General features: G+C 41.8%; 2 protein-coding genes across 4 annotated transcripts; one reads left to right on the plus strand and one right to left on the minus strand.

The window, feature by feature from the left end:
* Window positions 1–671: 671 nt before the first annotated feature.
* Window positions 672–9509, minus strand: LOC311016489 (uncharacterized protein). Of its 3 annotated transcripts, none has more exons than XM_084014203.1 (20): window positions 9262–9509; window positions 9027–9123; window positions 8843–8932; window positions 8616–8759; window positions 8431–8538; window positions 8266–8347; window positions 7980–8169; window positions 7699–7842; window positions 7147–7337; window positions 6932–7067; window positions 6805–6853; window positions 6575–6716; window positions 6158–6320; window positions 5743–6067; window positions 5548–5653; window positions 5346–5455; window positions 5075–5250; window positions 4503–4989; window positions 3038–3144; window positions 672–1163 (listed from the first exon to the last, which is right to left on the minus strand). In XM_084014203.1, exons 2-20 carry the CDS (start codon window positions 9115–9117, stop codon window positions 1053–1055), a joined length of 2952 nt encoding a protein of 983 aa, XP_083870329.1. In that variant the 5' UTR covers window positions 9118–9123; window positions 9262–9509; the 3' UTR covers window positions 672–1052. The 3 variants fall into 3 exon arrangements, with proteins under 3 accessions (XP_083870329.1, XP_083870330.1, XP_083870331.1); XM_084014204.1 differs by having other exon boundaries at window positions 4524–4989; window positions 9262–9508; XM_084014205.1 differs by lacking the exons at window positions 8616–8759; window positions 8843–8932; window positions 9027–9123; window positions 9262–9509 and having other exon boundaries at window positions 8266–8345.
* Window positions 9510–10212: 703 nt separating this feature from the next.
* LOC311016517 (photoreceptor outer segment membrane glycoprotein 2-like) lies at window positions 10213–13986 on the plus strand. The gene is made up of 4 exons (XM_084014247.1): window positions 10213–10349; window positions 10640–11440; window positions 11942–12188; window positions 12832–13986. Exons 2-4 carry the CDS (start codon window positions 10860–10862, stop codon window positions 13102–13104), a joined length of 1101 nt encoding a protein of 366 aa, XP_083870373.1. The 5' UTR covers window positions 10213–10349; window positions 10640–10859; the 3' UTR covers window positions 13105–13986.
* The last annotated feature ends 441 nt before the right edge of the window (window positions 13987–14427 follow it).

A 14427-nucleotide genomic window follows, 5' to 3' on the forward strand; every position in this document is an offset into this window, starting at 1 on the left:
CCTTTTCCAATAGAAAAAAATCAAAGTAAAGAAAAGCAAAAAGTAAAATAAAACGTGGAAGGAACCATATGCAGCCATGCTCATGCTGTCTCTGGCTGGACTTCATCAGGGTCAGAGATGCTGCTACACCTGCAAGGTCACAGGGAAAGGCCCACCAACTCCATAAGGCATTCTTTCTTACAAAACAGGAGATTACATGCACATCTTCACAAACAGAACTCCAAACCACACTTTTAAATAATACAGCATGTGTGGGCTTGTGAACTGGGGGACCCAGGGGAGACCCAGAGGAGAAGTGTGTCAAGCTGAAATATGTGTTAAGTTATTCAGCCCCCGAACAAGCCACTGGGGGAGGGAGGTAGGAGGATGCTAACCCAAATGCACTCCCTTGGCTCTGTGCAAATATGGGGAGCGATGGGCAGCAGAAAAGCATTGGGAGGTCATCCATTTTTCATGAGATCCAGTGGCAGCAAAGCAAACATCCTTTTTTTTTTCAAGAGAAAAATAACAAGAATCTAAAGTGAAGAACAATTTTCAAGGACACCATCACTGCATTTTAAATGTTTATGTTTCAAATAGCACAAAATGCATAGTTGTGACCAGGTAATACAAATACACAATATAAGCAACTAGTGTGTGTGTGTATATATATATATATATATATATATATATACATATTATAAATATATTCCTGAGAAATTAATTGAGTGTTTCTGACATGGTATTACTGAGGGAGAACAAGGGTGTGGCAGGGCAATATCATCAGGTAGGAAAGGTTGCTGATAGAAGTAGAAGCTGTCAGAACAATCTGACCAGTTGATTAATGACGAAGGGAAGATGGATAACGTCAAGGTGAAAGTCTATGTGATCATCAAGCCTGCCGTATGATCAGCAAGTTCATTTTGGTGTGAGCTAATCCTTACAAATCCAGATTTGTATCCAAATATTTCTGAATCAAAAGAAAAGATCCATCACGTTAAAAGCCTTAGAGATATTTAGAAAATAGATTTAATTCAGTTCAGTGTCCTTTGTGTCATAGATGTGCTAAATATTTATGCTCTCTTCACTCGTTTTCCTTTCCTTAATATTGTTCTCCCGCCTCGTATGGCCCCTTGTGAACCCTTCACCAAATGACTCCAACCTGCAGGCTCCTCTTTGTCTGCCTGTAACAAAAAACAAAAGCAAAAACAGACACAATTACAGCCTCATATCCTGGGCAGTGATGTGAAGGACCTGATGAAATATCCTGTACCCATTAATCTTTCCCCAGGGGGGCTCAGGAGACTGGGAGCACTGATTAAATGCTCCTAATACAAGCCATTCGTCTCCCCTCGGATCTTCAATGTTTCAACATGCTACACTACTACGCCCCGCCTCTCTGTGTGCAAATATTGGAATTTTCATAAAGAACATCAACAATATTACATTTTTTAATATAATTTCAAACAGACATGATCTCTTTGTGATTTGATTCTTTGATTTGGTCAATTACTTTCTTTTCCACCATGAATATCTTAGTTACTCCATCCATCCATTGTTATCCTCTTATCCGGGGCCGGGTCACAGGGCTAGCAGGCGTAGGAGGGCAACGCTTTCCATCTCCTTCTGGGGGACCCGAGGCATTCCCAGGCTAGCTGGACTATATAATCCCTCCAGCGTTTTCTGGGTCTACCCCGGGGCCGCTTCCCAGTTGGACGTGCCTGGAACACCTGTAGCAGGAGGTGTCCAGGAGGCATCCTGATTAGATGCTCCTTTCAATGCGAAGGAGCAGCAACTCTACTCTCTACAGCCCACCGGTTTCCGGCAGAGCACTATGGCCTCGGACTTGGAGGTACACCTTCTGACCACAACTCCTAGCAGCCGTTTCCATAATGGAAGCTTTGAACATAGTCCACTCAGATTCCATGGCCAATCTGGTTGCCCCCGACAACACAGCCCCCAGGGTCACTGGGGCACACAAACCCCTCCACCACGCTAAGGTGGCGATTTAATGGAGGGGATCTTATTTACTGTGCACTGTTCATATAGGAATAGATACATATTAGTTTAATTAATAACTTTGTTTAATATCCTTATTTTGTTATCTTTACATCATTATCTTGGCATTAAATAATGTCGCTTCGATCGGCCAGGAAAGGTGCGTCTTAAACTCATTTTCACACATTAGTTTTGGACAAAAGCGTCTGCTAAATGCCCTAAGCATTAGTCATTAATATCTCTCTGTCTGCCAATTAAGTATATCCTACACTGCATCATCTCTGACCTTGATGAACAATTAGATAAAACTAATGGCACTTTTTTCAAAACACCCCCCTGCAAACACACTCACACTGAGACTGCGAGTTAATGGATGTAACGCCTTCGCTACAAACATGCACTGTACAACCAAAGTAGATCGGCCGTGAGAGACACAAATTGTTTGTACAGTATAGGGTACTCAGGCCTGAGGTATAATCATCATAAATTAACATGGCCTAATTACGTTTCACCTGCCAAAGCTCCATATGGTCCCCAATTCTGAACAAAACAATTAGGTGACTGCATCCCAATCAAACAATTATCCAATTAAACTCCAGTAAAACAATTACCTGCTCATATCCACGCAATGATATTACAGTGCTTAGCAGTGTAATGTTCAGGTCGATGCACAAAGGTAAATATTAAAAGGTGACTATGTTTTGACAAATAAATAATCACATCTGTCTCTGTATGTTAAGTCACAATACAATTGATTCAAATCCCCTGAAACACTGCCTTCAAAAAAGACGCCATTAGACGCCGCAGGCAGAGATCCTAAAAGCCTTGGTGTTAATGCTGGAGGACAGGATAAAGAAGGATGAAAGGTAGTAAAGAGGGCACTTGCTGGGTTGTGATGAAGCAAAATCCCCAGGGACTAGAAATGAGATCATCCAAATCAAAGGAGGCTGTCAAGCTTCTTGACTGGAATAATAGTGACCCCTACTGGCTAGTCTTTTATCTTCTTATGGTATAATACACCCAGCTTCGATGTACAGTACCTATCATTAGAAGAAAGTACCTGTTTGCCATCTCTGCTATCTCCTTTTTGCTTTGCAGTGAAGTCCTGGAGGTTCACTAGACTGTAGGAAAATGCTTGGCCGAGTACAAGAGAAGGCCTCTTATTATCTGTGAATAAACAAAAACAAAACTGTAAATATCAAAGTGTTACATTTCAGGTGTAAGGATCTATTGCTGCATAAAAACAGGGAAACAGCCTGACACTATCCTTTTAATTTTATGCAACATTGCTCCACTGTCTTTATCTTTAACCCTTGTCCCAGTGACAAGGTTGGGGCATCAGTGTGGGGCAATAGGCCGTGGATCCCTGAGGCCCAGTGGTGATCAGCACATTGAGCAGATGGAGGGAGGTCTGTTTGCAGTGGTAGACAGTTCACCCCCATAGAAAGTGTGGAGGAGGGGGGGGAAGGGGTTGTTTTATGGAAGACCAACTGCTGCAGCAAGGTTACGGGAAACAGTCTCTGACACTTCACTTCCTTCCTTCCAGTCTCCCTCTACAGCAGCCAGGATACACGTCAGTGTATGTTACTGTGTCCTGCACTCTGCAGTGACCTTTGACAATACACTACAACATTTAAATCAGTTTACTATGTTGTTGAAAATAAGGTCATGATATAGTGGGGCGGATGGATGGAAGATGTAAAAATGTCATGATATAGAAGATGTGTGAGACAGTAAATTTGAGAGTATATAGAGTTGAATTTTTCAGTGAGGATATAATTCAGATTCAAAATAATAAATTCAATTTCTAATTATGCTAAACAGATTTCAATGCAATCACTCAAGTTGAGCAATTCAGATTAAAATATTAATGATAGTTCAGTTTGTAGTGACACAAATGTCTGCCCATGTAAAAATGTCAATATATAGCATACCGTAAAAAAAAGTGATAGTAATGTATGTTAAAAGAAAAGTCTTAAAATAGTCACACTAAAGTAAGCCATAAAATATAATAAAATACAAATTCATAGTATTGTCATAAAAATGTAAATAGTATAATATCACAGTATGATATATCATAAAAATATAATTAAAAAGTCCTAGTCAAGTGTATCCAAAAAAGCATAGTATTGTATGCCATGAAATGTATGACATTTAGTATGTGGTAAAAAATAAATGTCATTAAAAAGTCATACTATTATATGCCACACAAAATGTCAAGAAAATAGCATAGTGCCATTACAAACTTGAGTATAGTATGTTCTAAAATGTAATAAAAAATATAGTATACCATAAAGAATGTAATGGTATAGTATGCCATAATAAATGTCAGTTAAGTATGACATTGTACGGCATATATCATGAAACATGATGTATGCTATACTAAAAACATCATAGTATAGTATGCTATAAAAATGTCATAGTATAGTAGGTTGTAGAAAAAATGGCACAAAACAGTCATAACATAGTGTCATAAAAAATACCATAGTATACTATTTCATAAAAATGTCATAATACAGACAAACCTGCAAACATATTGTCTTCACCTGGTTTGATAGCTGCTCCTGTCTCTGCAGCAGGTAGAAAGCCAGTAGGAGCTCTACAGGTTTCAAGGTCCTCTTTCCACCACGTGCCCTTTTTGCAATGATCGAGCCAGGTTGAGGTGCTCCGGTCGCGGGGTTCCTCCACATTTATCTGGGCTTTGGGGGAGCTTTCATTGGTGGTGTAAGGAACAGAGGTGGTCATGATGTTGCAAGTTAAGCTAGGGGGCAGTGAGCTTTCCGAGATCTGAAGCTGTGTGGGGAAAATAGAGCTGCACACGGGGGGGAGAGGGGCGCTGTCCTGCTGACTAGTATCTGCTGAGGTCCTTGAACTACTCTTTATAGGATCCTCTGACAGAAGGCTCTGGTGAAGGTCAGTCAGCGGGTCCTGAGTGGTTCCAGACAGAGCACAGGAGAGGCCTTGACCTAAGCATTCCACTGTGTCCTCTTGCTGGTGTTGCTCATCAGTTTTCTGGGCACATACAGTAAAAAGGTATTACACATTAAGAGTCCCATTTTGAGTGTGTATTGTTAAGCTAAAGGGACTTCCTGCCTACCTGATGAAGCTCCTTTTCCAGGAAACGGTCAGATGTCGCTGCTTCACTCAAACTGTAAATCTGTGAAGGGATGCAGTCTGATTGTTCTAATAGGTTGAGTGACAATGCAAAGCTCCACAGATCAGTGACATCTGGGGGACTGTGAGCGATTTCTTCTTTACAGCAGGCCACTTTCTCTGCAGATTAAAGTGCATGCAGTGGAGTGAACATTCAGTAAAGCACAATTCTGCGTGAAACATTTGTGTCCCTCCAGCTGGATGCACCTACCCACCATAGTCAGGTAAAAGGAAGCTGTGACTCTCCACCTGGGACTCACAGACGGAGGACACTGATTGGCTGACCTCATTCCGGTAGAAATGAGGGGTAAGATATTCCGTGTAACTGGACCAAATAAAAATATATAACTCAGTTTCAACTCACTCACCAGTGTTAAGTGCACCATAAGTATAGTGTGAGATAAGATGACCTCTGACCTCTTGTTTCCAGGATGGGATTTATCCATGGAAGGTGCTGAAACTGCATCAAAACTGTGAAAGTCTTTGCTTGAGAAAACATCAGTCTCGACATCTTCTTCTCCCTCTAGGAAAGAGTGGAAGTCTCTCTTCAAATTAAGTCTGCCTCTAACGTGATTTGTAAAATAATGTGAATAAAATTCAACACAAGCTTACCCTCTGCAGAAAGCACCAGCGCTACCAAAACGTCTTCGTTGCTCAGAAGAAGAGGGTCTGTGGCGCCATCTAGTGTCGTCGTCGGCTCAGGGCAATCTGACAAGGTATCACTTGATGAAGTGGTTCGGCTCTCTTCTCCTTCCTCCTCTTCCCTGCTTTGGTTCTCTCCGTCGGTGAGGAAAGTGGAGATCCTCTGCAGAGTCAAGGTACTTTCATAAACATAAGGATGGTCCCATCTCAACAGAGGCAAAGAGGCTGAGGTGAAGGAGTAGACGGACTCGGAGCTCAGATCCTCGGAAGAAATGTGCTCTGGTGATGCAGGTTGCTGCTGAGAAAAGAACCGTTGTAAAGGGCAGGGATCATTAGTTATCTATACCTTTTGTGGGCATTTATTAGGGACACTGACAATGCATACATTATGGACAAGCTGTTCTTCTTCTGGTTCATCTGTATGTGCTGTTTCTTCAACCATGTCCAATGGGGAGGGGCTGGGCGCGAGATGACGGAGAGCCTGGGTTGACAGAAACAACTCTTTGCTGTTGGATTTCCTCTCTGTGTGCTCTGGCCAAACCACCTCACTAGAATAAAGAACACGGAGAAATGCTCTGTTCCCTGAGCTACTGAACATATTTTACCATAATTCAACCTGTGTTGTGGGTATGTGTGTATAAATATGGGTGCAGGTTATCTGATGTCTTTCGGTTATGTTGTGCTGTATAATGTTGTATAATATATATGTGCCTATGTATTTATGTGAGACTCTGTAAAGACTGTGGCATACATTTCCTTGGAAAAGCACAATAAAGAATCTGTCCACATACAAACTCAGTACCTTATCTTGGGATGTGGCTTTCTCACTTCCATCACAGCCTTTTTGATGAGTTGGACTATCTCCTCTTGTGACAGCGTGTTGATTCGCTGAGCCTGATATAGGTTGGCAGACAGCGGACAGGGTGGCCTTCCTGCTGACTGGTCTTATAAAAAGAAATCTCATGGTTAAATATAATGCACTTTAATCTGTCCTGATGCAATGTAGTAGTGTATTCATTAAGTCTGCCTTACCTTTCTTCATCAGTGACCCTGTAGTCCCATTTACAATGTCCCCTTTACCCTGATAGAAAAATGTTTAGGGGGAAAGGTCATTTCGAGGCTCAATGTCTTTTGCTGTATTAAAAAGACATTCACCTACATTGTATTCTGCAGGGATGCACTTTAAAGCCTCTGCACACAGTCCAAATCCATCACAAGCCTGGAGGAAGTACGCGACCATGTTGTTGCTTTCTGTGTGGCCTCTCTTCAGCAGAGCCCAGGCTTCAGACACACAACTGGAGACCAACAACGAACAATAAGACCATTAGTGCGGATTCGACACGACGAGCAAGCGATTACGATACCAGAGGTTACCTGTTTTGAAGTAGCACATCTGTATAGAGCTTAGCATCCTCAACGCTCTCTATTGCCGGTCTGGTCCAGTGGAGGTACCTTAATGCCAACTGAGGCTGCTTCCTCGTTAGCAAACAGTCGATGATGCACCGATGCTGCCAGGAGAGACAAGGAGCAGCAGCCCTGGGGCTCAGCAATAAGTCAATGGAGGCCTGAGTAGGATGTAGGACATAAAGTAAACACATTTTTTTGACTGACATTTTAAAAATGTTGTCTCCTAACATCCATGATATATAAAAACATCAGTTACACCTTCTACTTGTTAACAAGAAATGCCCTGTATTATCATCCAGAAAGCATCTCCTCTAAGCGAGGTACACCGTAAATTCATCACCAATGAGTGGCAAGCGGAGCGTTATTGCATTCATTTTACATGATACTCAAGTGGCCCATTAGTGTCACCTGCAGACAATAATGGCTGCTGAAACAAGGACACTAATGTAATCAATAGGATGGTTAACTGGCCCTCGAGTCACACTCAATTGGACTTAATTTCGGTTCTTAGTTATGTACCTTGATGAGTCCATGATCAAGCATCCAGAAGGCCCTGATTTGTTGGGAAAAGCTGGAAGGAATAGTGAAAGCAAGGCAGAAAGACTGGAGGAGGTCGTCTTTGGGCTGCAAGAAGTTGGCCATATCCAGGACAAAGTACATGAGCTGTGATACATATAGGTTAGGATGGAATAACCTGAATCACATATACAGTATTTATCTAGAATAAACCAGAATATACAGAAGAAAAAGTATAGTGTGCAGTATATTCCATAGAAATTGTTGTTAATGTATTTGGATACAAGCGCTCGGACAGACATATTGTCGATATGAGGCACCAGCACAAGCTTTAGCAGAGCCTGTAGATTCGGAGGAGGGTAGCACTGGTCTATGCGGGATTCAGAAGTCCAAATGCACCCATGTTGTCTGTCCAGCTGAGTCACCATACCCTGTATCAAAGACCTAAATCTCTCTATTCCTCCCTCCTCCCACCTAGTAAGATGATAGAAATAAAGAGAGAAATTTTAGCAGGAGAAAAATAAGTACAGTGGCTCAGAATTCCTCCGTCATGTAAGAGTCAAGACTTACCCAGGTTTCTCGAGGCAAGCTTTCCCATGAAAGTGATCCATTTCCTTCCACATCTGAGAGATGCGTTTCACCTCGTGAGCCTCTGACAGCAACAGCAGAAAACACAAAAATTAGACACGGCATCACAGTTCATCACCTCAACATAATGTGTGATCATATCTGTACCATGGTACTTAGGTAGAAGTCCCATGATGCCCCACCACTGAACCAGCCGCCCCAGCCAGATGTGTTGCTTCAGGGCCCTGTGTTCTCGGTTCCAGCAGGACCCCACACCTACATAAAAACACTTTTGAATCCTAGTCAATTCTAGTGGACATGTCAACCAAACCGTGGTGTTCTGAAGTGTGTACCGTGCCAGAGGTGGGCAGAACCGAACCGCCTTCTTGCCAACTGGACCAACGTGAGCAAGTTCCTCAGTCTCTGGAGCAGCATGTGCACTCTGGTGAAAGAGCTGCGGTCCAGAAACATCCACAGGCTCTGGGAATGGTTGAAACCTGTGGGAAGACAAAAGAATTATAAAAAAAAAAGATTCTCAGTGTACTTTCAGATTGAAGTTGATGAAAGAACACCTTCTTACACAGTGATAATAACTCCTTTTTAGCAAGCTCTGATGTCTTCTGGAGCCAACAGCTGAAAGTCGGGAGGATTTCCTTCACATCAGCTTCACCTGCAGCAACGTATTCATGGATAAATGGAAGAGGGTGTTTAACAAGCAATAGCCAGAATTAAAATGTTTTGGTAGTCAAATGCTCCTGATGTACCTTTAGCTGTAAGCTCCTGCAGCCAGTGGATGATGGCTCTTATGTTGTTGCTGGCTAAAGCTTCAGACCACTGGCCCTCTCTATCCAACATGATGCCCTAAGACAGAGAAAACAGTTTCCATAATTAGATCCATGGGTTGCGCAAGAACAGATTAAAGCATTAATGCGGTAGTTATTATTAGGAGGATCCTCTGAGGAGAAAATTGTTAAGATTTGTTGATTTTCGAGTACTTACTTGAGATGTGGTTATTTTTGCTGGTAGCTCCACTCTTGTTCAGACAAGTTCCACTCTGTGCAGCGGTCTGTGTCCTGTCTGCCGTGTGGATTACTGGTGGCTACGGCAACATTCTCTTCTTACACAAGCTACTTTAGTACATGTTAATCCACTAATCTCACTCTCAGTTAACATTTCATTGGTTGATTTGCAGTGTGGCTGTGAGTGTGTATGTGTGTGTGTTGGAAATAGAAAAGCTATGAACAGCATGTTTGAGATGATGGCGGGAGGTGAAAATTAACTTCTGATATGACAGAGGGAGGAAGGGTGCCCTGTTCCAGCTTAACCCTTTAAGGCATTTGGCACTCTTGGCCACACCCCAGTTAATGATGTCACAACACACGTGTTGTTTTTTTCACAGGCTAAAAAACACCACATGCCTAGAAAGTTGAAGAATGATAAGTTGATTATTTAAATGAATTAGACATTTGAAAACATCACCTAGGGCTGTCGTAAAACTATAGCTGATATTTTACACTTTTGAAAAAAATACATTTTACAGGGAAAAAAATATGAATCAAGATTGCATGCATGCATTTAGTTTATGACCTTTATATTTTCTTCTCTAGATCTTGTGTTTGAGGACATGTTGACGTATTATTTGAAAAATAATTAAATCATTTTTCTGAACATAGTATAATATTCATAGTATTCAATTGTATTTGTGATTACAAGATGGCTTAATTAAAATGTGTACTTGTGATAATGCTGTAGATACTGCAGATTAAATATAAAATATCACTTTTTCAGAATGTGCAGTTAGATGTTCCCTCACAGCGCTGGGACAGTCAGATTTGCGTAGGTGGCAGAAGGTTGGACCAAATCCGTCTTGGGCCCAGAGGGCTGATTAATGACTAAAGAGGATTAGGAGGAGGGTCAGGACTTGGTTACTATCTCACCGATGCTGCCGTGGCTGCCCTCCTACTATCTGTGTCACTACAACCACTCGCCTCTCGCAGGAATAAATCAGAGGATGTAACCAGGAAAACAAACTGAAAACGTGAGGATGAGGATGCCAGATGTTCAAGGTGAATGCTGACCTGGATACGGTAGGCACATTGGGCTTCTTAGATTCTGTTTCACCAGTTATTCCGTACATTTTATATTAAGGAGCTTTGTCTGGAAAGACATGACAGAACATTTGAATTTAAAAGGGAAATATGTATTTTTAAACCAGATTACATCTTGTCGAACTTTCTCAGTTTGTCTCACATGTACAATGCTTCCTGTTTACATAAAACTGGTCACATGTCATTGTATTTTGTGTTTTCCATTCAAATAACCTGTGCTATCATGTGAGAAAGTTTGTTTTCATACTCTCACTATTGTATTCTCACAGACCTGCCTGAATCTACAGTGCAACCATAATGCAGCGTCCACAAGATATCGATCAAGACTACCAGGCTAAGCTGCTTATTAGAGGACCGTCAAAGAACTATACAACCAATCCGTCTTCCATTGGTCCCCCACACCCCCTGGAGGATAACCAGTTCCTCTCCCCTGCTTTACCTGTGTAATCCCTCCTGGACTTCAAAGAAAAGACAGAGGAGAAATATACGATGGCGGTGTTGAGGCTGAAGTTCACTAAGACCAAGAGAGACAAGCTGGCTCAGGTGCTTTGGATTCTGAACTGGATCTCAGTGGTGACTGGGATCATCCTGTTCAGCCTGGGTCTCTTCCTCAAGGTGGAGATCAATAAGCGAGGAGAGCTGATGGCCGGGAGGGACATCCAGTACATGCCAAACATGCTGATATCTGTGGGCCTCATCGCCTGTGCCATAAACTTCCTGGGGGGGAAGATCTGCTATGACTGTGTGGACACCACCAAGTTCTTGCGCTGGAAGCTGATCATGCTGCCCTACATAATATGCACGTTCTTCTTCACCTTCTGTGTGCTGGTGGGGGCTCTGATGTGTTACAGCATGCGTGGGGAGCTCGAGGAATCTCTGAACCTGGGGCTGACAGAGGCCATCAGGTTTTATAAGGACACGGACACACCAGGACGATGCTTCCTGAAGCGAACTGTGGACATATTGCAAATAGAGTTCCAGTGCTGTGGGAACAATGGCTATAAAGACTGGTTTCAAATCCAATGGATCAGCAACCGGTACCTGGATATGTCACAAAAAGAGGTGGTGGAGTAAGTGTAAACTACAGAATGAAGTCACTGATTTTGTTAGGAGTATATTCACACTTAAAGCTATGATCTACGATTTGGAATTTAAAAAAAAATCCATTCAGTCTATCAGCTGTAGGCCTGCATAGAAATTGACCAATGGGAGCAATTGCTCCGGAAGGCTCCCATTGGCTCGTACCCTCCATCCAATCCCCAAAACTCCAAAGATTATATAAACAACCCCCCATTATCTCAGAATGTGTTGGTATAACTTGTTTCATTCTTAATAAGTAATACAGAAATATTGGGAATATTTAGAATGAGTAAAAATTATAAGATCCTTCGCTGCTCTTCTAAAAAAAAAAGTGAGACTAACATCCTTTCAGCAGGATGCTTTTTCACTTCCCCCTTCAAAATACTAACTTTATTACAGTCCCACACAATGACACACTAGGGTCGAGTCTTTTACACACTGGTGCGTAAAAAGCATTAAGCTAAGCTTCTTATTCTTTTCCTGCTTTCTAGCCGACTACGGAGTAACGTGCAGGGGAAGTACCTGATGGACGGAGTCCCCTTCAGCTGCTGCAACATCAACTCCCCTCGGCCCTGCATCCAGCAGCAGATCACCAACAACTCTGCTCACTTCAACTACGAGCACCAGACGGAGGAGCTGAATCTGTGGGCGAAGGGGTGTCGCCAGGCGCTGCTGGACCACTTCACCCACATCACGCAGTCCATTGGCCTCACGGTCCTCATCGCCTGGCTGTTTGAGGTGAGATACGGGTTGATAGCAACGTTCTGTCTCCATGGCGACATTAAAGGGGTTAACGTTAGTACAGCATATGTGGGAAACGTTTTGGGCCAGCCTACATAACATTTGTGATAGCATTGCCATACCAAGTGACCCAAAATGAGGCAGTGTCGCTTGGGACTGAAGACTCATGTAAGAAGTTTGAAAATGCAATGTGATGGTGATAGAAAGAACTGAGCTCACCAGACCTGTTTGTGTTAAAGCTAGGTTTATGCTTGTCGTCGTGTCCCCAAATTCTGCTACCATAACACACCTGAATCTCTGACCTAATGTCTGCAGTCCAGTTGCATTGTAGGTATTGTAGGCGCTAGAGGTTTGACAAGCAAGAATGGTTATGCTGCGTAACTTTTTTAACTACTTTTTAGCTGTAATACTGTTTTTTTGTTGTGTTTTTTTACTTTTTTACTATACTTTTTTTTTTTTATAATATACTTTTTAATGCATATGAGCTGAGCTCCCACAGAGTGAGGACTGGCTCCCAGTATCTGAAAATACAGCAGCCTAATATTTTAATTACAAACTGGTACATCATCAATTTAAGGGGTTATGATTTGTGTCCACGTTTTGTGTGGTGTTGTCACTAATATGTATCTGTGTGTTTTAGCTGTCAGTGTTGACAGGGGTTCGTTACCTCCAGACCTCCCTTGAAAATGTGCTGAGACAGGGTGACCTCAATTCAGAGTCTGATGGCTGGCTGCTAGAAAACAGCTTCATGGAAACTGCCCGCATCAACCTGAACATCATTAAGAGCCTTGGCAAGAGCAACCAGATAGACACAGCCAACAACGGAGACCCCAACATTAACGTTCCCTCCACCTCTAAAGCACACTATGGCCCGGACAATGTGCCACCGAAGGAAATACCTGAAGCCAGTTGACCTCTCGGGTCTCAGTGAACAGCATCCCCTTAAGGCTCAATAAAAAGCCTCCTCAAAAAGGAGTTTTCACATTTTTTTTGTAATTTGAAAATTACAATTAAGAAATACCTATACAACAATGTTTTTGTGTGTGGAAACGAAAGTATATTATGGGAAATATCACCACAAATTGACAACTGTACTGTAATCTGTTGTTTACAAATGATATCTTGTTGCCTGTATATCGTGGTTTTGTCACGAGTTTCATACACCCGTCAGTTGTAACACTGAATTCAAAACTAACTTGAAATGTATTGTATGATCAAGACAAATTAGTGATGTGGTCAGACCTGATTTTGCCTCAAAGTATGATAGAAAATGCAATGAAGAGTTTATCGTTACTGAAGCAAGAAGTCTAGTCTAGTGGCAAGGTGCTTTGGTTTCAAGCTCAATAGGTCTTGCAATGTAAAACCAGGGAGCTTGATGTTTACATAGTTCAGGGAGTGAAGATCAATGGAACCTTTCTGTGCATTTTACCAGACTAAGGACGTTGTATCAATGTGATAAATAGAGTATGTGCATGCTTTTACATTAGTCTGAAGCACATAACCAGACAGGAATCTAATAGATTGCTCATAACAACACATCATTCATCTTCAGAATGTTTAAGCCATCACTACAATGACTAATGTGCCTCAGCAATGCCACCATGGTCTTATGAAAACACCTCAGTCATTTTCACTGGGATGAGCTACCAAAAACCCTTCTGAGCTAGTAACTAGAGTGAGTAATTTGGCTTTTATTATTTGTAATTGTTTTTTTAAAAGGCTCCAAACCAGAACATTGAAAACTAGGGAACTATATCGTACTTTGTTTTAATGATTAAGCCTTCAACATATTGGCTGGTGGCAAAACATTATCTTTTGGTCAGAGGAAGTCATATTAAAGCTTTGGGGGAAATAAAGAAACATAAAGGAATGCGGCCTATTTTTACTCACTTTATGGATGCTATTGACCAAAAATAAATCATTATTTTATTCTATGAGTGAGCAACCAAGAGATGTGTATTCAATGAAACCAATCAGATCCCGTAGCACATTAGATATTATTGACACTACCGTACTCAGATTAATTCAGGGCACAGGAGCAGTTCATCGGTATATAGGCTCTTTATTTTTTATAGCCTGGAAGTCATAAAGGACTGTGAAACAACACAAAAAGGAGGACATTTTATATTCACACATTTTCCTGAAAAGGCTGAGTGATAATAAATGGAGTAACTGAAAAGATATCATATACACTACCCTTTTTCAATAAAATTCAATAAAAAGTAAATTTCCTTCT

This window comes from Eutrigla gurnardus, assembly GCF_963514095.1.
Source record: "Eutrigla gurnardus genome assembly, chromosome: 7".
Taxonomy (NCBI): Eukaryota; Metazoa; Chordata; class Actinopteri; order Perciformes; family Triglidae; genus Eutrigla; species Eutrigla gurnardus.

Excerpts from the sequence above, each read along its gene's own strand:
- LOC311016489 (XM_084014203.1), bottom strand. The coding sequence starts at position 9,117 with ATGTTGGATAGAGAGGGCCAGTGGTCTGAAGCTTTAGCCAGCAACAAC. Across the intron at positions 6,717-6,804 it reads AGGGTCACTGATGAAGAAAG|ACCAGTCAGCAGGAAGGCCA; the intron begins GTAAGGCAGACT and ends TCTTTTTATAAG. Across the intron at positions 5,251-5,345 it reads CTTCCTTTTACCTGACTATG|AGAAAGTGGCCTGCTGTAAA; the intron begins GTGGGTAGGTGC and ends TTTAATCTGCAG.
- LOC311016517 (XM_084014247.1), top strand. The coding sequence starts at position 10,860 with ATGGCGGTGTTGAGGCTGAAGTTCACTAAGACCAAGAGAGACAAGCTG. Across the intron at positions 11,441-11,941 it reads TCACAAAAAGAGGTGGTGGA|CCGACTACGGAGTAACGTGC; the intron begins GTAAGTGTAAAC and ends CCTGCTTTCTAG. Across the intron at positions 12,189-12,831 it reads TCATCGCCTGGCTGTTTGAG|CTGTCAGTGTTGACAGGGGT; the intron begins GTGAGATACGGG and ends TGTGTGTTTTAG.